The following is a 25,053-nucleotide window of genomic DNA, read 5'->3' on the forward strand; positions in this document are numbered from 1 at the left end:
TAAAGCTTTTCCAGCAATGCCCAACCTTGGTTTTACCATTTGCCACCTAGCCTCTTTTTCCCTTGGGTTTCCGGAGCCCCAGGGTCATCTTATTTAACCCCCCCCCCGGGCCAGTGCTCCTCTGAGTGTTGGTCCAAACTAGAGTCCTGTGCAGCGCCCCCTCGGGGAAACTTGAGGTTTGGTTTTAGTTGTATGGAGTGCTCATCTGAGTGTGCCCTGAGAAAGAGATATGTGCAGCTCCTATCGGGATTTGTCGGCACATTCGGGCGGTGTTGCTGGTCTTGTTTTAACCTGTCGAAGTGTCTTGAATAACCGAGATACCGAGTCTGATCGGAACGTCTTGGGAGGAGGTCTATTCCTTCGTTGACCGTGAGAGCTTGTCATGGGCTAAGTTGGGACTCCCCTGCAGGGATTGAACTTTCAAAAGCCGTGCCCGTGGTTATGGGCAGATGAGAATTTGTTAATGTCCGGTTGTAGATAACTTGAACCTTAACTTAATTAAAATGAATCAACTGAGTGTGTTACCGTGATGGCCTCTTCTCGGCGGAGTCCGGGAAGCGGACACGGTGTTGGAGTAATGTTTGCGCAGGTTGTTCTCTAGTTTCTCGCTCGCGCTTTGCCTCCTCTTCTCGCTCTCTTTTGCGAATAAGTTAGCCACCATATTCGCTAGTCGCTTGCTGCAGCTCCACATATATTTACCCTGCCATACCTATAAGCTTAAATAGTCTTGATCGCGAGGGTGCGGGATTGCTGAGTCCCTGTGGCTCACAGATTACTATTACACCAGATGCAAGGCCTGATGATTCCGCCCCCGGAGACGCACTTGAGCTCAAGTGGGAGTTCGACGAGGACTCTCAACGTTACTATGTTTCCTTTCCTGATGATCAGTAGTGGTGCCCAGTTGGGGGTGATCGGGACCGTGTCGCATGTTGGGTTCTCTTTTATTTTGGCGCCGTAGTCAGGCCATGAGTGTTTGGATGATGTAATGTTATTTATGTACTTGATTGACGTGGCGAGTGTAAGCCAACTATGTTATCTCCCCTTTATGATTATATTACATGGGATGTTGTGAAGATTGCCTAACTTGCGACATATGCCTTCAATGCGATTATGCCTCTAAGTCGTGCCTCGATACGTGGGAGATATAGTCGCATCGAGGGTGTTACATTCTGGAAGTCATGTTACTAGACCATGATGAACTTGCGAACTATGAGGAAGCGATGATGAGCCCAGATTCCGCGAAATGGTTTGAGGCCATGAAATCTGAGATATGATCCATGTATGAGAACAAAGTATGGACTTTGATGGATTTGCCCGATGATCGGCAAGCCATAGAAAATAAATGGATCTTCAAGAGGAAGACGGACGCTGATAGTAGTGTTACTATCTACAAAGCTAGACTTGTCGAAAAAGGTTTTTGACAAAGTTCAAGGTGTTGACTACGATGAAATTTTCTCACTCGTAGCGATGCTTAAGTCTGTCCAAATCATGTTAGCAATTGCCGCATTTTTATGAAATCTGGCAAATGGATAAACAAAACTACATTCCTTAATGGATTTAAAGAAGAGCTGTATATGATGCAATCAGAAGGTTTTTTCAATCCTAAAGGTGCTAACAAAATATGCAAGCTCCAGCGATCCATCTATGGACTGGTGCAAGCATCTCGGAGTTGGAATATACGCTTTGATAAGTTGATCAAAGCATATAGTTTTATACAGACTTGCGGTGAAGCCTGTATTTACAAGAAAGTGAGTGGGAGCACTACATCATTTCTGATAAGTATATGTGTATGACATATTGTTGATCGGAAATAATGTAGAATTATTCTGCAAAGCATAAAGGAGTGTTTAAAAGGATTTTTTAAAGAAAACCTCGGTGAAGCTGCTTACATATTGAGCATCAAGATCTATAGAAATAGATCAAGACGCTTGATAAGTTTTTTTCAATAAGTATATACCTTGACAAGATTTTGAAGTAGTTCAAAATGGAACAATCAAAGAAAGAATTCTTGCCTGTGTTACAAGGTGCGAAATTGAGTAAGGCTCAAAACGCGACCACGGCAGAAAATAGAATGAGAATGAAAGTCATTCCCTATGCCTCAGCCATAGGTTCTATAAAGTATGCCATGCTGTCTACCAGATCTATTGTATACCCTACACTGTGTTAAGCAAGGGAGTACAATAGTGATCTAAGAGTAGATCACTGGACAGCGGTCAAAAATATCCTTAGTGGAATATTTCTCAATTATGGAGGTGACAAAAAGGTTCGTCGTAAAAGTTACGTCGATGCAAGTTTTGACACAGATCTGGATGACTCTAAGTCTCGATCTAGATACATATTGAAAGTGGGAGCAATTAGCTAGAGTAGCTTCGTGCAGAGCATGGTAGACATAGAATTCGCAAAATACTTACGGATCTGTATGTGACAGACCCATTGACTAAAATTATCTCACAAGCAAAACATGATCACACCTTAGTACTCTTTGGGTGTTAATCACATAAATGATGTGAACTAGATTACTGACTCTAGTAAACCCTTTTGGTATAGGTCACATGACAATGTGAACTATGGGTGTTAATCACGTGGTGATGTGAACTATTAGTGTTGAATCACATGGCGATGTGAACTAGATTATTGACTCTAGTGCAAGTGGGAGACTGAAGGAAATATGCCCTAGAGGCAATAATAAAGTTATTATTTATTTCCTTATATCATGATAAATGTTTATTATTCATGCTAGAATTGTATTAACCGGAAACATAATACATGTGTGAATACATAGACAAACAGAGTATCACTAGTATGCCTCTACTTGACTAGCTCGTTAATCGAAGATGGTTATGTTTCCTAACCATGAACAAAAGAGTTGTTATTTGATTAACGGGATCACATCATTAGAAGAATGATGTGATTGACATGACCCATTCCATTAGCTTAGCACTTGATCATTTAGTATGTTGCTATTGCTTTCTTCATGACTTATACATGTTCCTATGACTATGAGATTATGCAACTCCCGTTTGCCGGAGGAACACTTTGTGTGCTACCAAACGTCACAACGTAACTGGGTGATTATAAAGGAGCTGCACAGGTGTCTCCAAAGGTAAATGTTGGGTTGGCGTACTTCGAGATTAGGATTTGTCACTCCGATTGTCGGGGAGGTATCTCTGGGCCCTCTCGGTAATGCACATCACATAAGCCTTGCAAGCATTGCAACTAATGAGTTAGTTGCGAGATGATGTATTACGGAACGAGTAAAGAGACTTGCCGGTAACGAGAGTGAACTAGGTATTGAGATACCGACGATCGAATCTCGGGCAAGTAACATACTGATGACAAAGGAAACAAAGTATGTTGTTATGCGGTCTGACCGATAAAGATCTTCGTAGAATATGTGGGAGCCAATATGAGCATCCAGGTTCTGCTATTGGTTATTGACCGGAGACGTGTCTCGGTCATGTCTACATTGTTCTCGAACCCGTAGGGTCCGCACGCTTAAGGTTTCGATGACAGTTATATTATGAGTTTATGAGTTTTGATGTACCGAAGGAGTTCGGAGTCCCGTATGAGATCGGGGACATGACGAGGAGTCTCGAAATGGTCGAGACGTAAAGATCAATATATTGGACGACTATATTCGGACATCAGAAAGGTTCCGAGTGATTCGGGTATTTTCGGAGGTACCGGGGAGTTACGGGAATACGAGGAAGAAGCAATGGACCTTAATGGGTCTTAGTGGAAAGGACCAGGAGGTGGCGTGCGCCCCTCCCAAGCCCAGTCCGAATTGGACAAGGGGTTTGGGGCGCGGCCCCTCTCTCCCTTCCTTCCCCTCCCCCCCTTTTCCCCGTTCTCCTAGTTGGACTAGGAAAGGTGGAAACCTACTCCAACTAGGAGTAGGAATCCTACTCCTCCTTGGCGCGCCCATAAGGGCCGGCCAGCCTCCCCCTTGCTCCTTTATATACGGGGGCAGGGGGCACCCCATAGACACACAAGTTGATCCACGTGATCATATTCTTAGCCGTGTGCGGTGCCCCCTTCCACCATAATCCTCGATAATATTGTAGCGGTGCTTAGGTGAAGCCCTGCGACGGTAGTACATCAAGATTGTCACCACGCCGTCATGCTGACGGAACTCTTCCCCGACACTTTGCTGGATCGGAGTCCGGGGATCGTCATCGAGCTGAACGTGTGCTAGAACTCGGAGGTGCCGTAGTTTCGGTGCTTGATCGGTCGGGCCATGAAGACGTACGACTACATCAACCGCGTTGTGCTAACGCTTCCGCTGTCGGTCTACAAGGGTACGTAGATCACACTCTTCCCTCGTTGCTATGCATCACCATGATCTTGCGTGTGCGTAGGAATTTTTTTGAAATTACTACGTTCCCCAACACTTAACCGCCCAAACACCATTGCTCTTGCCACCCTTTTGTTTTACTCGATAGCCGTTGGCGCTCCCAACAGTGCACCGCTCGACTCCTCCCCCCACCCCACCCCCACCCCCGGCAGGCCGGTAGGGTTTCATACCTGTTGGAGAGGATGCTGAAGTCCCTTTCCCCCATTTGCATGAGGTAGCTCAAAGCTTGTATTGAACGCTCGTCGGCGGTGGGTACCTCGACGGTTGTGGCGGTCAGAACTTCCTCTGCGGTGATGTGGACTTCCCTAGCTTTGAGGTTGGGGTTTGTGATGGACATTGCGGCCTCCTCACCGTGAGCGTCTTCTTCGGCTCTGGCGGCACTTGCTCTACCCGAGGAGGCAAACAATGCAAGTTTTTTATCCGTACACGCTTCTTAGGTGTAGATTGCGCGACGAAAGTGAAGATTGCATAGGAGGTTAGGTTTTTTAGGACGGTTCGCGGCGATTTCTTCTCCACCTCCAACAACACTGGTAAGATCCCATGGGATTGGATAAGCGGGTACAGTATTTCAATTTTGTAGATTACATTGATTCACATATTAGATTATATTAAACATGCCACATTTCTAGGCTCTTCACTTCCATGGATTAGATCATGCCAAGGTTGTTCACTGTCATGAATTAAATCGTGCTAATGTGCACTATGCATGTCTTTGTAGGTCCATGGTTGTGCACTGCTTTGTTCATGTGCTTGCGGACTACTTTTGTTTATGTTCTTCAGTGTGCTCCAATGTAGGATCATAGCAGTGGAGGAACATAGCAATTTAGGATCATAGTTATGCTTCATTGTGTTGGTACACTGCTTTGTGTATGTACTTCAATGTAGGGTCATAGATATATTGGATCATAGCAATGTAGCATCATAAATACGCTTCATTGTGATTGTGCATTGCTTTGTTCATGTGCTTCATTGTAGGATCATATATATATGCTCAATTGTGCTTGTGCACTTCCTTTGGTTGATTCTACTATGATACTCATCTATGTCTGCTTAAGTGACAAGGCGATAAAGATCAAATGGAACGTCGTGGGGGTGGCTACCATCCACTGGGCGACTTCAAGGATGTGCTCCCTTGCAACCAGTGGGGACTGGGTGACAGGAGGCGGTGACGTTGCCTCTACAAAGCATGACCACAAACCCAAGCTTGGGCACAAGGTGGAGGCGACAAGGGTGGCATGCCATTTCTATGTCTAGATGGACGAGAACGATGTTGACATTCTTCTCGCCCCGAAAATATTCTAGAATACACTCAGGGAGTAGATCCACACCCCTCCTTCCTTGTTCCATGCCGGTGACTGCCTATCGATATTGTGAGCAATGGATGCTGGTCACCGAGTTTGGCAACCATGTGGCATTGGGGCGAAACTGGAGTGAGTTCAGCCGCAAGCACCAAAGGATACCCAGTGACATCATCATGTTGAAGCTGACGGGTTGGGCTTAGAGGTCAAAGTCTTCGACCGCATAAACTTGACTATCAAGCGGCACAACGGCATTAAGCATGCCTAGGTGGTGGAACGTTGTCAAGGTCCGAAGTAAGTAGTAGTAGTAGTAGTAGTAGTAGTATTAGTGTCGTGGTGAACTGTACATTTTGGTGTTGGTTAGGGGCATGGGATACCCAAAACTTATTGTTTTGATAAGGTGTTTCAACCCCTGATGTTAATAAGTGTGCAGTGGCATGAGATGCCCAACACAAATACCCCTAATCATTATGATGTTATGTGCTTATGTTGTTAGATGCTAATATTGTTATGTGCTCGTTAGTGTGCTACATATGGGTGGAAAGGTCATCATGTTTGAAAGGGGTGATTAGAACACCCCATTGCACACAATTAAACATTTTAGCTTTGCATCTGCTCATCTAGAAACCACAGATGCAGGTGACCAAACACCATGCGGAAATATGACCAGTTATTCGGTACAGGCTACCGAACGCAGTAGAACATGGCCCAAGCTGTGTTTCAACTCATGCAGGCCCAAGCGGCCCATAGATGCAGGAGGCATAAGATCGATACAATCTATCAATCACGCCCCAAGTGGATCAATAGCAGGATCCAGGCCCGTCTTTGGTGAGGTGAGGATTCTTGTAGGATGATGAAAGGTTTGTCAACCTCTTAAGACTTGGAGAAATTTGGCCACGCACTCAGGCTTACGTGGCTATGGATGCGTTGTGTTAGTCATTAGGCAAGCCCTAGCATGGCTCTGCTTTCCTATTCTATGGACCTCGCAATATTTGCATCAGCCACTATGGTGGCAATTGGGGATCGATGCACCGCGAGCTTCTGAAGGGATGCATGGCTATGTTTGACATGGTACCTACTAGAAGTAAGGGGTGCCTTGCCCTGCCCATTTTATCTGTTCTTGTTGTGGAGTTATTTCTTTCTGTTATGCTTGCTATACACATCAAAAAGTATTTCTATCATAAAAATACTAACCACCGGAATACCAACAACTTCATCATCTAGGAAAAAATGGTGTTTTACTGTTTAAACCTAAATTATTCGTCATGAAACAACAGGGATAATGTCATGCATACGATGATCTATGGAACTGGCAAAGGTCCCTTTGCGGTTTGACTGTGGGGATCGACGAGCACAAAGAGCAGAATCAGCAATCCACACAAGCGATTTACTTAGGTTTCGACCACCGTGAAGTGTAAAACCCTACTACTGCTTTGGTGTATTGGAAGTTTTTGAGATCAATTTACAAAGGAGCGCAACTTGCCGGGAAGGATGCATGGGAAGTGTAGCTACGCGGGTAAATGAGCAAAGTGTCGACCTTTGTAAAGGTAGCCATGAGCCTCCTTTTATAGTTTAAGGGGTCACCACAATGGCAATTTGGTGATTACATGATGTGAATAGTGGCTACAGGGCTATCATACCTAACCCTGCCGGATTAGGACAAAAGCATTAAATGCGCCATGAGGTGCCATGCTGGTGATGATCTCCGGCAAGAGGGGTCTCTCCTTCTGTGTCGTTTGTTCAGCTACCTCGTATTATCACGCCTCTGGGACGGGTGTCATTAAAGTTGATTCTTCGGCGGTGAGCTGACACGTGCCCAGATAGAGCTCACCAAACAGCATGCCCACTCGACGCCTATTTGATAAGTGACGGGCTGGTCGCTGAGGTGGAGTGGTGGACAAGTAGTGGGAGCTTGCCGGGTCTTCGCTTGTCGGTGTGTAGCTTGCCGGCAACCAAGGTCTTGATCTTCAGTACTAACTTAGTATTTCTCGATCACCTACCTTGAGGTCTTCTTCATAGTTTTGCCAACCAAGTCTTATATCTTGCTTGGAGCTGTCCTTCGGCAAGCCCTGCCGTCGGGAAGGCTACAACTGCATGTGCACAAGTCAGGGGTACTAAAGCACCCCTACTTTAGTACACCGATAGATAATGAATCAACTTGAACACAAATCCCTCAAAAATGCATATCATGGAGGGGAGATGCCTTGTTCGTTTTAAAGCCATTGTTCTTTCAGAGGCCAAGAGGTATTCCTCTTTCCAAAATAAATACCATCCTTAATCAGCCCCGCGTAAGAACAAACGTTCAAGTGTGGGGACCGTGTCCGTGGGATCCCCTTTGTATGGTAGCCAGTAGTATCATCTATCGTCGTTAATACATGAGGAGAGGATGACAAGGAGGCTGTCCGGAGGCAGAGGTGCCACATCATTATTCTTTGCCTTTTATCGATCAAATGCTAGAAATATTATCAAACTAGCGCCTCCAAATAGTCACTTTTGTTGTCTTGATGGTTATTTTGGTTAAAATACATGTGTTTCCCGAGGATCGTTACTTTTACTTGTCCTTTTGGTTGTACACAATCAAATGGACACTATTTTTTCTGCCATGGATGTCTTTTTTCTACTGATTGGGATGCTCATTTTCACTTTCAGCTCTAAGTGGTTTTCCTAGAATAGAAAGTGATCACACCCCTTTTTGTTGGATACTGGTGCTAGGAGGGTTAACTCCTAGAGAATGTTTGAGAAATGGTGGCTTAATCACCCTAATTTTATAACAAGGTCATAATGTTTGGAATGCCCACACATTTGGTACTTCAACCTTAAGATCTAGCAGAATAAAACTATACTTCTTAGGAAGAAAACTATTGAATATGATAACCTTAAAGATTTTTTTTCTGCAGAAGAAAAAGTTAGATGACCCTTAAGATGAATAGTATCAAAAGTGAATTGGATAGTATCTGGCATAATGAGAAGGCCGCCTCCATGCTTTGGCCAAACATAGGCACAGAAAAAACCACTTGCTTATGTCGAATGTTGATAATGATATATTTTATATTCCACTAGAGATATGCTTTCCTTTTCTAAAAAAAGAGATACTCCCTTCATTCCAAAATATAATGCGCCCACGCTTTCTGAGGTCCAACTTTGACCATAAATTTAACCAACGAGACCAACTGCGGCGGGAGAAAAAATTATATAATTAAAAACTTCTTTCGAATACGAATTCACTGATATAACTTTTGCTCTCGTCGCAATCGGTTTTGGTGGTTAAATTTACGGTCAAAGTTGAAGCACGTAGATAAAGGAAGCATTACATTGTGAAATGAAGGGAGTATGCTTGATGTGGTACTCCCTTCTACAGCGAAACTTTAGACGTGGTGGTCGGTGGCTCGCTACACCACGTTGCTTTCCACACGGCAGCTAGGCAGGCGATGCAGCCTCGCTGCTCGCCACGTACACCCTCACTCGAAACACCCGATCCGGAGGCATTAAAAACTCGTGTCGGACAGACGCTGATCTCCACATTTCCTCACTCCAGTGCTGGTGCAGTGAACTACTACCACGACCTCCAAAAAATACTTTCAGAATTGGCAAATGGCGCAGCTGAGAGCGTTCGCCGACGAGCAGCAGCAAGAAGCGCTGCACGGCCACGGCGGCGACAGCAACAGCAACAAGAAGGCGCGCGCGGGCCTGTGCGGCGTGCTCCGGGAGCGCAAGGTGGTGGAGCTGGCGCGCGCCAAGCGCCGGCTGGTGGAGGTCCCCTACACGGCGACGCTGGCCAACGCGGCCAACGCGCTCCTCGCCGGCCGCGTCTCCGCCGCCACCGTGGCCGCGCCGCCGGGCCACTGGATCGGGGCCGGCGGCTCCTTGATCGTCGAGTCCGACCCCGCCACCGGCGCCGCCCGCAAGCACTACATCGGCATGGTCAACATGCTCGACATCCTCACCCACATCGCTGAGACCGGCCACGACGACGACGCCGACGCCACCGCCGTCGAGGATGGCGGTGGCTCGCCGCCGGTCGACCTCGACCGCCGCATGTCCGTGCCGGTGTCCTCCGTCATCGGCCACTCCTTGGAGGGCCTCACCCTGTGGACGCTCCACCCAAACACGAGGTACTTATTGAGTACCGCTTTAATTCCTCGCGAAATTCAGATCATATAACTGAACCGGCACACATTGCTGACTTGTTGTGATTAACTGCGATTCAAGCTTGCTGGACTGCATGGAGACGTTCAGCAAGGGCGTGCACCGCGCGCTGGTGCCGCTGGAGAGCTCGGCGGACAACGTGGTGGCGGTGGAGCTGGTGGAGTCGGCGCCGGTGTACAGGATGCTCACCCAGATGGACGTGGTGAGGTTCCTGCGCGCGCACGGCGCGGAGCTCGGCGGCGTCCTGTCGCGCACCGTCCGTGAGCTCGGCGCGGCGAGCGAGGCCGTGCTCGCGGTGGCGAGCCGCACCAAGGTCATCGAGGCCATTAGGACGATGCGGGCGGCGTCGCTCACGGCCGTGCCCGTCGTCGACGCCCCCGTCGACGCCTACATCCTGCAGGACGTAAGACGCCGCCGCTCCTTCCTCCTGCATGTCGCTCCGTTCGTTCTGTTCGTGTTCATCAACCTGACACGGCTTCTCTGTTTGTCCGGCAGGGGAGAGGGAAGAAGGTGGTGGAGACGTTCTCGGCGACGGACCTGCGCGACTGCCCGGTGGCGCAGCTGCGGTCGTGGCTGGGGGCCAGCGTGGCGGAGTTCAAGGACAAGGTGGCCGAGTACCGGCGCGAAGGCAGCAGGCCCCTCGACGCGGCGGCCGGCGTCCAATCCCCAGACGAAGGCGACACCAACACCGCCGTGGACGCCGGCACCGGCAACGAAGAAGAGAAGCCGCCGCGGCCGCGGGAGATGGTGACGTGCTCCTTCGAGAGCACGCTCGGGGAGGTGATCGAGAAGGCGGCGGCGAGCCACGTGCACCGGCTGTGGGTGGTCGACGACGAGGGGGAGGAGGAGGGGATGCTGCGCGGGGTGGTGTCGCTGACCGACGTGCTCCGGGTGGTCAGGGAGGCCGCCATCGGCGAGGACATGGAGCTCCACGGCATCGTGTCGTCCTAGAGGAACATTTAGCGGTGTGCTTCCGACGGGGGGCGGGCGTGTTTCGTTTTGTGTCCCACACTGCCCATGCCGCGCGTCTTTTGCTAGAACTGTCGTGTAGTGTAACGTGTCTCGGTTTTAGATTGTTTCAGCCAGACTTTGCCACTAGCATAACTTTTTGGTGCTTTCCTCTTTGTGTTTTTATAAAAGCCTTTCAACTGGATGTAACCTTAATTTCTCAATTAACCAATCAAATTTTCGGCAAGAAGGATTCGAATCGTTTATCTGGATACCTCTTCTTTTGGTGGAATGCTAAAAAAATTGCATGGCAATGCGTGTTTCATTTACAAAAACGCCACACCATCTTGATACCGTTCATTTCAAACCCGACGCAACACGTTCCACCGAGCCGTTTCGTTTTTTCTGTCGCTGATGTGTGAGCCATCGCTCTACGTCAGCCTCGCTCGAACCGTCTCCCTCACTCCTCCCCCTCACCTGAGCAATGCTACACCTACGCATTGCTCCACGTTCGCCTCGCTCGAACTGTCTCCCCCACTCCTTCGCCTCGCTCGAACTGTCTCCCCCACTCCTTTCCCCTCCCCTGAGCAATGCTACACCTACGTAAACTAAAACTAATAATGCTACACCTACGTAACAATCATATGTAAACTAAAACTAATCTAATAGCTTAGGCGTAAACTAAAACTAATAATGCTACACCTACGTAACAATCATACATAAACTAAAACTAATCTAATAGCTTAGGTGGCTTTTTTCTGTTGAAGGAGATTAGGGGAGGGGACCCACCCAGCTGAAATCAGGAGGGCAAAGAGATTAGTAGTTAGTTAAGTTACGTAATAACACGTAGGATATTACGTAAGTGTAGCATTTTTGCCCCTCCCTCATGCCCCCTCACCCGAGCAATGCTACACCTACGTAGCAATCATACGTAAACTAACCTAATAGCTCAGGTGGCTTTTTTCTGTTGGAGGAGATTAGGGAAGAGGGCCCACCAGCTGAAAACAGGAGGGCAGAGGAATTAGTAGTTAGTTAAGTTACGTAACAGCATGTAAGATATTACGTAAATGTAGCATTTTTGCCCCTCCCCCCTCCCCCCTCCCCCGAGCAATGCTACACCTAGGTAGCAATCATATGTAAACTAACCTAATATCTTAGGTGGCTTTTTTCTGTTGGAGGAGATTAGGGGAGGGAGCCCACCCAGCTGAAATCAGGAGGGCAGAGGGATTAGTAGTTAGTTAAGTTACGTAACAGCACGTAGGATATTACGTAAGTATAGCATTTTTGCCCCTCCCCCCTCCCCCCTCCTCCGAGCAATGCTACACCTACGTAGCAATCATACGTAAACTAACCTAATAGCTTAGGTGGCTTTTTTCTGTTGGAGGAGATTAGGGGAGGGGGCCCACCCAGCTGAAATCAGGGGGGCAGAGGGATTAGTAGTTAGTTAAGTTACGTAACAGCACGTAGGATATTATGTTAAGTGTAGCATTTTTTCCCCTCCCCCATGCGCGACTTAACTTTCCCCTCCCCACCACTGCCTCAATTCATTTGTAACCGCGCTTCCGCTCTGCCCGCGCTCTCTCTCCATCGACAGCGAGCGGCGGCGCCTTCTCCGACCGATTCTCGGCGCTAGTGTTCTGCTTCACCGGTGGGTCTCGACTCAATCCGCCTCAATAGTTTGTGCTCTGTTTCTCGACGGCGTTAGTGGCGGGATGTTCGTTGGGTTGGTCGCAGGTTAGAACAGACCCCTCCCCCATGCGCGACTTAACTTTCCCCTCCCCCACCACTGCCTCAATTCATTTGTGACCACGCTTCCCCTCCGCCTGCGCTCTCTCTCCATCGACAGCGAGCGGGGGCGCCTTCTCCGGCCGATTCTCGGCGCTAGTGTTCTGCTTCACCGGTGGGTCTCGACTCAATCCGCCTCAATAGTTTGTGCTCTGTTTCTCGACGCCGTTAGTGGCGGGATGTTCGTTGGGTTGGTCGTAGGTTAGAACAGACCCCCTCCCCCATGCGTGACTTAACTTTCCCCTCCCCCACCACTGCCTCAATTCATTTGTAACCGCGCTTCCGCTCCGCCCCGCGCTCTCTCTCCATCAATAGCGAGCGGCGGCGCCTTCTCCGGCTAATTCTCGGCGCTAGTGTTCTGCTTCACCGGTGGGTCTCGACTCAATCCGCCTCAATAGTTTGTGCTCTGTTTCTCAATGCCGTTAGTGGCTGGATGTTTGTTGGGTTGGTCGCAGGTTAGAACAGACCCCCTCCCCCATGCGCGACTTAACTTTCCCCTCCCCCACCACTGCCTCAATTCATTTGTAACCGCGCTTCCGCTCCGCCCCCGCTCTCTCTCCATCGACAGCGAGCGGCGGGGCCTTCTCCGGCCGATTCTCGGCGCTAGTGTTCTGCTTCACCGGTGGGTCTCGACTCAATCCGCCTCAATAGTTTGTGCTCTATTTCTCGACGCCGTTAGTGGCGGGATGCTCGTTGGGTTGGTTGCAGGTTAGAACAGACCCCCTCCCCCATGCGCGACTTAACTTTCCCCTCCCCATCACTGCCTCAATTCATTTGTAACCGTGCTTCCGCTCTGCCCGCGCTCTCTCTCCATCGACAGCGAGCGGCGGCGCCTTCTCCGACCGATTCTCGGCGCTAGTGTTCTGCTTCATCGGTGGGTCTCGACTCAATCCGCCTCAATAGTTTGTGCTCTGTTTCTCGACGCCGTTAGTGGCGGGATGTTCGTTGGGTTGGTCGCAGGTTAGAACAGATGAGGAATCCGCCTAATACGTTCAATTCGTGATGCAGTTGCTATTTGTTAGCCCCTGTTTCGCATGCACATCGTTTTACTACGTAATTTTCCATTTTTGATTTCGTGAGTAGTTATCGTTATTTTTGAACTGATCCCCTCTGCTACACGTTTCGATTCTGATTTCTAGGGTTTTCTTTAGATGCAAAACCACTATGTATCCATTCATGATTTACCGCCGTTATCCTATGATGATTTCTGCCGTTATTTTGGTCGCCGGTAGGGTTTGGTGCGGGGATTTTACAACGAGTCTCCTCACTCTGTATCTATGTTGGGCTCCGTTTTATCATGCTCTGTTCATGCTCTTATGGTTGCAGTGAAGGCATTGAATTACCACCTATATAATTAGGTTGCTGGTGAGAATCTCATATTGTTTGTGTGTTTTATGTGCATCTCATCTCGTTTTGTGTTTACGCTGTCATGATGGATTGTTTGTTCTAGCACTATCAGTGGTGTCTTGTTTCATGATGTATTTTGTTCAACTTTTGTGTTTCTAACTGATGGATGTGCCATTATTTAACTTACCTGAACTTGACTTGTGAATATTACCATCAGTGATGTTAATAATTTATCAGGAGTCCACCATAAAATTTATCATGTCGCTGAATTTTTAATACTTAGTGCTGTGATGTCCAATATATGTGTTTGTGTGTAAGTTGTTGCCATCCCTAATTTTCATAAGTTATCTTGCTCGATACATACATTTTATCAGTGTTTCATAAGCAAAAAAAATCAGGTATTCAATATCTAGTAGAAGCATAGATGTTGTTATTTAGTTTTCGTCCTTCTCTGTTGTGGATGAGTTATCTTGTTGTATGTTCACAAGTTACCAATGTATCATAAGAATATGTGTGTGACTATTAATTCAGCAGCTATGCATCCTTTATGCTCACTTTTTTCCTCTTTGTTATTCTTGTGTGTCAGGTCACAATGCCAAGGAAGCGCAAATTAGATGATGACTTTGAGGAGGTGAATCCCTTAAAGAAGCATAAGCCTCCCGCAGATCGGAACATGGCTTCTCCTAGTGCTCTTGTGACTGCCTGTAAGGACATGTCAGATGAGAGAATGTCCGCGATTGATGACATGGATTTCACTAGTCTGCGGAATATCAAGTGTGATAATCTGTTCAATCGGCTTTCTCAATGGCTTGCTGGTCTATATGACCCTGATTCCCGTGAGGTCGTTGTACCTGGTCGCAGAAGATTACCGGCCAATGAAAATTCTGTGCATCATATAATGGGTGTGCCCCAAGGTGATATTGCGATGGATTTCAAGGTTCCTACAGATGCACAACTTGAGCTTGCGGGAGATCTTTTTGGTGATCTTGGACTTGCTCATAAAACTGTGGATGTATTAAATCTTATCTTGAGCACTAACCGGCATGATGAAAATTTCAAGCACTTGTGGCTTGTGCTTGCTGCCAGCACTGTTATGGCGCCGACGACTTCTAACAAGATCAACACCAGATGATATCCTATGTTGGTAAGCACATCTGGCTATCTTTCTAGTTCACACTTTTTTATCTCTTTTTTTTACCTAGTAACATTTTTGCTTTTTAGTCTGATGATTATGCACATATGCACTTGATAACTTTCCCTGATTTGGAGTGTGGTAATTTATGTCCCTTTGATTTTTTTATGATCTGAAGTGTGGTAATTATGTAGTAATGCACCTGATAACTCTAAACCGAGGCAAATTCAGGTGCCTAATTCGAAATTGTACTTCAAACCATACGAAATACCATTAAAGCTTTCAGGACAGAGATCTTTGTAAATCACCTTTTACATAGCACTGGTCTAGCTCTGTAAGCAAGTACTACTCTATGGTTCTGTTGGTGCATATACATCTAAGGAACATGAATTAAAGCAGTTTATTTCTATAGCATGGATCCTTTCATTTGAAGTAGAGATGCACATGAATTTTAGCTATTGCATGTGAGGATAGGCGTTGGGCTTGGGGACGCAAGGTAAGGAAATACCTCAGGCTGTAGTGGATACGCCGGGTCGCCGGCATCAATTTCGTGGCCTGGCCACAGACTATCCCACCATGATCCGGGTGACCACTGTGAGCACCATAGGTACCTAGATGACAAGAGAGGTGGAGGGCCGACCTGACCAACATGCAACAATAAGAAAACAATTTACTACCTTTAGAATAAATTTAGAAAGAACCAAGAAGAATGAAAACCAACAACAGTTGGCATTGCAAGGAAAGAAAATTCTGGTGATCATTTAAGAAACATGACACTCACATTTTAGTCAAATTCAACTTGGAAGAAGCTGAGAGCAATCGTTCCTAAAAGTGAAATGTCATACTCGCTAAGATTTGAATTGCCCAATAGGATCTATATTTCAATGGAACCAACGACCCTAATAACATTTCTTAAAACAACAATTATAAATGAAAAGATATCATTTCTCTGAAATGACAATTTAGAACCAAGATCTCAAAGATGTACAGTTTGGCTACACATTAGACCTGACGCTCAGAACTATGCAAGGAAAGTACACACTAAAAAAACCAAGCATCATAGAGCTTGGAGAGAAACATATATTTCTATGCAATGGGCGAGTAGATAAGTAGAAACATGCAGTGTAGGACAACAAGCCTATGAAACAAATAAGTTGGCTCAACAATGACCTTGGCGACAAGAGGCTGCGCTGGCCAGCATTCCTAGGAAAATGTTTCTGATAAGTAATAAGGAGCATGTACATGTGCCTTTTGCCTCAGTGTCTCTCCCTATCCTTACATAACTCTCATGATCATAAACAGATTGATATTGGACTTATTCAGCATGCTGACCAAACCTTAATAAACACTACATTAACACATCTCATGTTGTAGCAGAGGCATTAGCAAACACACAAGTACGACACCAACTGCGACCAACGCATCATGTAAACAGTAACCTGCAGGACCACCACAACAGGAGAGAAAATCAGAAACTACCTTGAATCCATGGTCGACGACAACACTGCTCCTCCACTTCAGTGTGCTACAACCACTGCTGACCAAACCCCGCAACCTGGTCAATCTTGCACGATTGGCCATGGACAAGGAGGTCGTGGATGCTGCAACTGGCTCTTGTCTGATGCCCCACCTTCTCCAACTCCACCCTCACATCACAAATTGAATGCTAGAAGAAATCGGTCAGTTCAACTTGAGGCCCTCCAAAATGGTTGCATGCTAAGATTATAGGATATCAGACCTTGAAAAAGCATGCCAACCACAAGCTTCACAACAATATATAGACCTATAAAGGAGCTCATGAGCCTGGAAATAGAGAGGCTTTCATCATTAGAACACATTGAGTAAGACAAGAAATCTATATATCTTCGATGTAGTTATTTTATCAAACCAAGTAACAAAGTAGCATTCCTGCTAAGTGCATGAAAACTAAGAGCCTGCTAAAAGTCATCCATGTTTAGATTAGAAAATAGTTGCATCGAGATATCTTTTGGTGGGGTCACACAAGGAAAATATCAATACAAGACACAAAAACGGGTTAGAAAAACTCAGGTTACCTTCAATTGACCCAAGGAACTACCATCAGAACAGTTCAACCGAACCACCATGATGAAGAACACTTCTGTTATTGTTTTAATGATATAGTAATTGATTGCTTTCTACTGACCTCCTATAAAGGCAATTAGCCACTTCTCCGATGGAAGTCAAAATAGTGCCTATGTTTTTCTTCAAATGTGGCCTAATATCACACGATAATGCTTTAGCGTGCTCAAACAATTAGATAAGGCAAAGCGCTACGAAAATAACTAAAAACAAGAGGAAAATGAAATGCTAAGGGAATGAAAAGTTCATTACCACACCCATCTGAAGGTTTGCAGCCTGAGTTCCAAGATACACAGATTGCATCAACCAACCCATCTTCAAGACAACAAACAGGACATATAGGGTTTACAATCTGTTCAAGAAAAAAACCTGCGATGAGCACCAGAGGAAGTGGAGAAGAGGCGGAAGAGGCGGTAGCGATGACGCCAGGGACACAGAGAACGGGTTGTACGTCTTCCCCCATCTGTGATGCAGTCCATGGAGGAGCAGATACGCGAGCCGCAACCTCTGCTCCTCCTGACAATGCAGGCACACGAACTCGACCGGGGAGCAGCGGCCTGAGCGAGGCTGAGCCTCTCCTGGCGATGGAGGAGATGGAGGGAGGGGCGGCGAGACAGGAAGGACGGGGAGCACGGCGAGCGGCGGCGGCGTAGCAAGGAGCACGGCGAGCGGCGGCCTCTCCTGGCGATGGAGGAGAAGGAGGGAGGGGCGGCGAGACAGGAAGGGCGAGGAGCACGGCGAGTGGTGGCGGCGTGGCAAGGAGCACTGCGAGCGGCGGGCGAGAGAACTGGAACGGGGCGATGCGACGGCTAGATTTGGGATAGGAGAGGCGTGTCAGGATTTTTATACCTGTTGATGAAATTCCAATAATGCCCTTGGTGGGGCACCGGAATAACATGCGTTGGTAGGCCAGTTTTAACACTGTTTCGATCTACAATGCTCAGTTTTGATCCGACAAATGGGATCAACCGGGGGCTTGACCCGACGGTCCAAATTGTATCAAGAACCAGATCCAACGGCCAGGAAGCGCTAAAGTCTGAGGAGGCTAGGTTCCTCCCACTATGTATCTTACGCGATGTCTGTGTTATATTGTATGACGTGTGAAATTTAACATGCATTGTTTTTATATAACTCGTGCAAAATATTTCAAGAGCCCGTGGCAACGCACGGGCATTGTACTAGTTAGGAGTAGAGATGGAGCAGTTGATAGTCTCCGTTCCAGATTTTTTCGTCCCACCTCCCATCTTCGTTGGTTTTTTTAAGTTTTTTCGTCCCATTCTCACCTTTGTCTGGTTTTTTCGTCTCTCTTCCACCCCCTCTACCAACGACCGCTTCCCTCGCATGTCACGGAAAGAAAACCAGACAAACAAGGCTTCCCCCAGACAAAATGAAAAGAAACCAGGCGAAGAGGCCTGCCTTACCCATTTTTCTATCAGGCAGGCGAAAAGGCTCCCTGCCTCGATCCCTAGCTCGTCTCCCCTTCTTCGCAGCCGCCGCCCGCCCGCCCGCTCGCACCCCACCCCTTTACTTCTTGCCCTTCCCACCTCCTCCCCTACCACCGCTCCGGCCCCGGCCCTCCTCATGCTGCCGCGGCTTCACGTCGCCTGCTCTCCAGACCTCCACGCGACGCCACCACCTCAAGGGTCACCGTCATCGGGTCTGTGAAGATTTGAGGTCGTTCTGATGGCCGCCATGCGTGGGCGGTGGGTCACAGACACCCCGATCTGGCTCTCCACCTCACGCTGACACGGTGCCTCCCGGCGAGGACTTCCTCCTCCTAACGCCCTTTCCGTCCTCCTCCACAAGCCTTCACCGCCGCCTCCCCTCATCCATGATGTGCCTGCGTGAGCCCAACACGCGGGACGATGACGTCGACCATGGAGCACCGCAGACGTGCTACCACCATTGTGGGGACGAGGTGGAGTATGTCGCGGCGGCGGCGACGAGCACCGCTGACGCGCTACCACCATGGTGGGGACGAGGTGTTGCAGCCCTCCCATCGAGATCAGCTCCAGCCCGACGATGATGACGACTTGATCCCTACAGGTGATGACGACGTGCTCCGGCCAAGACAAGCCCCGTCCAGATTCATCACCGTGGGCTGCACCCCCTCTCTTCCTTCACCACCACGAGTTGAGGAGGAGCACCATCAACTCTCTTGATTGGGTGTCTACTCTCATAGAAAAGAAGATGACTCATAGAAAATAAGATGAAGTACGTGACCATCGTAGCTAATGTTGAATGGATGTAATAATAGCCTTTTTGGGAAAATTTTACTTTAGACAACATGTACTCAGGGCACCTACCCACCGCCATGGCGTTCTCTTCTCCTCTCGCTCTCCCCTCTCCTGGGGCATCGCCGCCCCGCGGCCCTCCCCCATCGGCGTCCCTGTCTCGTGCGGTTCCCCTCTCCCTCTCCCCCCGAGGTCTCCTCCGGGCTCCTCGCCGGCGGCGAGTCCCACCCCCTCCCTCTCCTCGGCTCCCCCCCAGTGCTGCGGTCCTAGCTGCGCCCCGGGCCAACTGGTTTTGGGCGCTCGACTCGGATGCCTCCGGCTCGGATTCTGAGGTTCTTCCCCTTCCTTCCCGTCCGGCTCTGGTGGGAGGGTCGTCGGCTACTCTGGCGGTGGGTCGCCGGCGTAAGTTTGCTCCGGGTGGTAGGGGGCGGTCGGTCGGGTTGGGTGTGGATGCGGATGGTTGGTGCCGCGCCGCACGTGGTCATCGGCGTGCTGCCTCCTGGTCTTTGGATGATCCCCTGGTGGGCCATGGGGTGGCAGTGGTGGTGTCGCCGGCATCTTCCCCTCCGGCGGCTTCCCTCCCTGGCTCGTCTTCGGCTGTGGTCCCCGCTCCCGCGGCGGCGGCGCCGCCCGTGCCAACCCTAGATCTAGGGTGGGGGCTGGCGCTGGTGCCCCGGGTTGGGTCGCGGGCTCCTTTGGGTGCTGTTGGGCCGGGTAGGCCTGTTTCGGTCCCCTCGTTGGCTTCTTCTGTTGATTTCCCCCCTCCTGTCATTGGCTCCTAGGCCGAGGTTGGCCCAGATTCAGCCCATTCCTCCCCCGGCCCCCCTTGGCGAGCTCGGCCTGGCTAGCTCTGGCTATATATGGGTTCGGAAGGGTGCGGTTCCTCCTTTTCTAGGGTTTCCTGCCTCCTCCTCTGACTTGCGCCGGCGCCGTCTCCCTATCCGCTGTTTCGTCAGATCTACTCCTCCACCCCCCTCCTCCTCCCCTTCGCGACGGTGGTCGCGATGGATCGCTCCCGCGGGTCCTCCAGTGAGGCGGTCTCCAGCCACAAGCGAGGGCGTGACGGCTCTGGCGACGCCGCCGCGGATCTGGAGCATGAGGCTTCACTCCGTGCCAAGATCCATGCCTCGCTCGCTCCGGGTGCGGGGGCTTCGGCGGAGGTGGCCGGTGCGTCCCCTCGTGCTTCTGGATCTGGGCCGGTGGTCCCTCCGCCTCCTGTGTCTGGTGCTCCGGTGGCTGCGGTCGATTCCTGGGAGCAGGCGGCGCTGGGGAGTCGGGCGGGCTCCTCGGGGCCTTCCTCGTCTCCCCCTCACTTGTCCCCCAGGGTGGCGGGCCGCCGCGGGCGCCGGCGATCACTGGTGGCGGACCGTCTCGCTTCGTTCCCCATGGTGCGTCGGGGGCCCCGGCCCGCCGCCCTTTCAGCGCTGCTGCGGGGCGTGGCGCCGGTGCTGGTGCTGGTATCCCTGGTGATGGTATTCTCCCTCCTCCTCCCCCTCGAGGCCCTGGCCGCAATCCCCCTCATTCCCAGGTCTCCAACCCTATCCTCACTTGCTTTGCGTGTCATCGTCCTGGCCATTTCCAGTCCCGCTGTGAAAATCCCCCGTTTTGCCTCATCTGTAGGGAGGACGGCCACCTCACGGTGGACTGTCAAAGCCGTGTCAAACCTCCTTCCTTCGTTCACTATGGGATCGGCCTCCCTGGCTGTTCTTTCTTTGCCCTTGATAAGGAGGTTCCTGTAGTTGCTCCCAACCCCTCGCTTTCCAATGTTGGTGTCATATCTGTTCAGGACAAGCGCATCTCCCCCCAGGCCCTTCTTGATGAACTTCGGCTGTGGGACGATGGCGGGTGGGATTGGCAGATCCGCCAGTTATCTGATTTTGAGTTTGCTACTACATTTCCCTCTAAAGAGAGCCTCCGCATGATATCCTCCTGTACCAGTTTCACGCTCCCTTTGAATCAACTTGTGGTATCGGTCAAGGCCGCCTCCAATGGATCAAAGGCCATTGCTTCTCTTTCTGATGTTTGGGTGCTTGTGGATGACGTGCCTTCTAACATGCGCACTTCGACCTTCCTGTTGGCTTTTGGAGTGCTCCTAGGGAAACCCATTGAGGTTGATCAAGACTCGCTGTCTATTCTTGGACCAGTCCGTCTTCGGGTCTGGTGTGTTGACCCTATCTGCATTCGTGGCTATGTTGACGTTTTCCCGGCGGTGGGTGGATTTCGGCTTCGGGTCCGGGTGGAGGGTGTTCCTGGCCCTGCTTCTCCTCCTCCTCCCCCTCCCCCCGGCCTCCGGCAATGATGACAAGAGTAAGGATGGTGATGGGTGCCATGATGACTCGATGCATGGCACGGATCCTCGTTTTACCTAGTCCGAGTGGGATGGGATGTCCCCTGAAGAACAAGATCTGATGAAAGATTGTGCTCCGGCGGGCGGTGGGATCCAGGGTTCCTTGCCAGGATTGGGTGGTGGGGCTGCGGCCTCTGGTGGGACGAAGGGCACCCCGCTTCGGCGGCGTGTTCTAATCTTCCCACTCGCCCCACCTCCCCTTCGCTGTCAGGCATTGAAGATCTACCCCCGGCTGGCCCGTCGGCGTCCAAGAAGAGGAAGAAATCGTCGGTGAAGAAGTTCTCTGCGAAGAGCAGGGCGTCTGGGGATTCCAGGCAGTCTGAGGCTGGGCTTTGCCGCAGGCTGGAGGTGGACTTGGGTGCGGCCTTGGGCCCGTCCTCGGCGGCTGCCTCCCCTGGCCGGGCTCCCCCTGTACCTGGTCGTTCCCCTGCTTCTACTTCTTGCAAGAGTGGTTGGGTCTCCAACAGCGGTGAGCGTGTGGCTGACCGGGCGGCTCGGCGTGCGGCAGCGCGGGATCTCCCTCCTCCAGGTTCGGGCCCTACTCCGTCTCCTTCCCCTCCTTTGGTTACGTCTCCTGTTAGATTAGTTTTACCTTCTCAGTCTAATGAGCAGTTGTTTAAGATATTAGATGATGTTGGGATTTGTTTAGACTCCAGTTTGGGTTCCCCTTCTTCCTTACTTGATGTGATTAGGGCTAACGAGCTAGCTCAGGCTGACATTGCGAAAGCCAAGGAGGCTGGGGTTGGTGTGTCCGCCCCTCTGGTTGTGGCCGGGGGGTAGGGGGGGAGGCTGACAGGTGTCAGGTCTCCCCGGTTCAGAAACGTGGGGCTGGGAAATGCGCTAAACCCTGCAAGGCTCCGTGCAGGTCGAGTCTTAGAATCAAAAATCTTTCCTTCAGATGAAGGCCTTATTTTGGAACATCAGAGGTTTCTGCGCTAGGGGGCGCAGGGACCAACTCAAAGATTTGGTGCGGTCTGAAAAAGTTGATTTTATTGGCCTTGTTGAGACCCTCAAACCCTCCTTCTCCTCGAGTGAACTTTCGGCTGTTGCTGGGATAGACAGATTCAGGTGGAATTTTGTGGCCTCTGTTGGTCAGTCGGGTGGCTTTCTTCTAGGCACCAATAATGATATATTTGATTTTGTAGCTTTTGATCAGGGTAGGTACTGGGCTAGTACGGTAGTTTCCCATCGTTCCCTCAATTCTCTTCTCGAGTTCATGGTGGTTTATGGCCCGGCAGATCATTCCTTTTCTTACGACTTCTTGGACGAGATTTATAATAAAATTGACTCCTGCCAGCTCCCCCTCTTGATTGGGAGTGATTTTAACCTGTTGAGATACCCTTCTGATAAGAGCTTCGCTAATTTCTCTTGGGCTCTGGCTGAGGCCTTCAATGCTTTCATCAGGGATTCGGCCATTCGTGAAATCCCTAGGGTTGGGGCCCGCTTTACTTGGACTAACCGTCAAGCTTCCCCCATCCTCTCTGTTCTTGACAGGGTTTTTCTCTGCCCTGGCTGGGATGCCCTTTTCCCTCGGGTTTGTCTGCGTGCCCTGCCCATTGTGGGATCTGATCATGCTCCCCTAATCCTTGACGATGGGTCCGGTCCAATTGGCTGCCAAAGGTTTCAATTCGATGCGTCTTGGCTCTTAGTGGAGGGGTTCCCCACCATGTTGGCCCGGAAGATCTCGGCATGTCTTTCATCTCCTCGTCGCTCTTTTGGCCCAATGGATGATTGGCATCATGTTTCCTATTGCCTGCGCAAATTCCTCAAAGGTTGGTCTAAAAATCATTTTGCTGAGTTAAGGCGTGACAAAACGAGGCTGGGTGCCCAAATTGGCGATCTTGATAGTCGTGCGGACAGTTCTGGTCTCTCTGAGGCCGAATGGCTGCTCCGCTATGGCCTAGAAAAGGCGCTCTTGGATATTCACCGCCAGGAGGAATTTTATTGGAAACAAAGAGGCACGATTAACTGGACTCTTAAGGGTGATGCGCCCACAGCTTATTTCTTCGCCATTGCGAATGGTAGACATCGTAGATGCCTAATCGACAGCCTTCTGATTGATGGTGTTAGGGTTTCGGACCCTTCGGTCATTCTTCGTCATGTGGTCTAATTCTTCTCTAACTTGTTAGCGGCTAAACCTGAGCTGGGTTTTTCGCTTGCTCCGGGCTTCTGGCCTCCCCTTGAGCAGTTGTCGAGCGTTGATAATGATCTCCTGCTTATTCCCCCTCTGAAGAGGAAATCTTCGAAACTATTCAGACCGCCAATTCTAATGTGGCTTCAGGCCCTGACGGCTTCTCCATTCCTTTCTTTCGGCATTTCTGGCCTCAGTTAAAAGGCCTTATTAAAGCAATCATCCAAGGATTTTGGCTGGGCACCATTGACATTTCGAGGCTCAATTACGCGGTTCTCACCCTTATCCCTAAAATCAAAGGTGCTGACTTGATTTCGCAATTTCGGCCCATTGCTTTAATTAACAACTTTGCTAAGATGCCAGCTAAGGGCATGGCCATTAGGGTGTCCCCGATAGCTCATCGGGTCATTAGCCCTTTCCAATCTGCTTTCATTAAAGGGAGATTCATCTTGGATGGGGTGCTGTGCTTACATGAGATAATCCATGATCTGCGGATTAAGGGGACCAAGGCTATGGTTCTTAAGCTTGATTTTGAGAAGGCTTACGACTCGGTGAGTTGGAATTTTCTTCGGCAAGTCCTACTAGCTAAGGGCTTTGAGGGTCCGGTGATGCACCGTTTGATGCAACTTGTTTCTGGTGGGCACACGATGGTGGTTGTGAATGGACAAACTAGTGATTTTTTTGCTAATGGTAGGGGCCTTAGACAAGGGGACCCGGTGTCCCCTCTGCTTTTCAATTTTGTTGCTGATGCTTTATCTCGTATCCTCTCTCAGGCCGCGTTGGCTGGGCATATTTCCCCGGTGAGCTCTCACCTTATCCCTCATGGCATTACTCATCTTCAGTATGCGGATGACACCATCATTATGGTAGAGCTCAATGAGACCAGTCTCATCAATCTGAAATTCCTTCTGCTTTGCTTCGAAGCTCTTTCGGGTCTTAAAATTAACTTTTCCAAGAGCGAGGTCATTGTGACTGGGGTTTCGGATTTGGAAGCGCAACGGGTGGCTCACCTTCTGAACTGTTCCCTTGGGTCTTATCCTCTCAAATATTTAGGAATTCCTATTTCCCCGTTTAAGCTCTTGGCAAAAGATTTTGCCCCGGTGGTCGCTAAAGTTGGCAATAGAGTCCTCCCTTGGAGAGGACGATATAACACGCAGGCGGGCAAGGTTGCCCTTACCAACTCATGCCTCTCATCCCTCCCGATGTACCTGATGGGTTTCTACCTTCTGTC

General features: G+C 49.7%; 1 protein-coding gene across 1 annotated transcript; it reads left to right on the forward strand.

Moving 5' to 3' along the window:
* Positions 1-9,164: 9,164 nt before the first annotated feature.
* Positions 9,165-10,956, forward strand: LOC125514640 (SNF1-related protein kinase regulatory subunit gamma-like PV42a). The gene is made up of 3 exons (XM_048679980.1): positions 9,165-9,764; positions 9,862-10,201; positions 10,294-10,956. The coding sequence occupies exons 1-3, from the start codon at positions 9,244-9,246 to the stop codon at positions 10,747-10,749; spliced, it is 1,317 nt and encodes a 438-aa protein (XP_048535937.1). The 5' UTR covers positions 9,165-9,243; the 3' UTR covers positions 10,750-10,956.
* Positions 10,957-25,053: the final 14,097 nt, after the last annotated feature.

The sequence above is a fragment of the Triticum urartu genome, chromosome 6 (genome assembly GCF_003073215.2).
Source record: "Triticum urartu cultivar G1812 chromosome 6, Tu2.1, whole genome shotgun sequence".
NCBI lineage: Eukaryota > Viridiplantae > Streptophyta > Magnoliopsida > Poales > Poaceae > Triticum > Triticum urartu.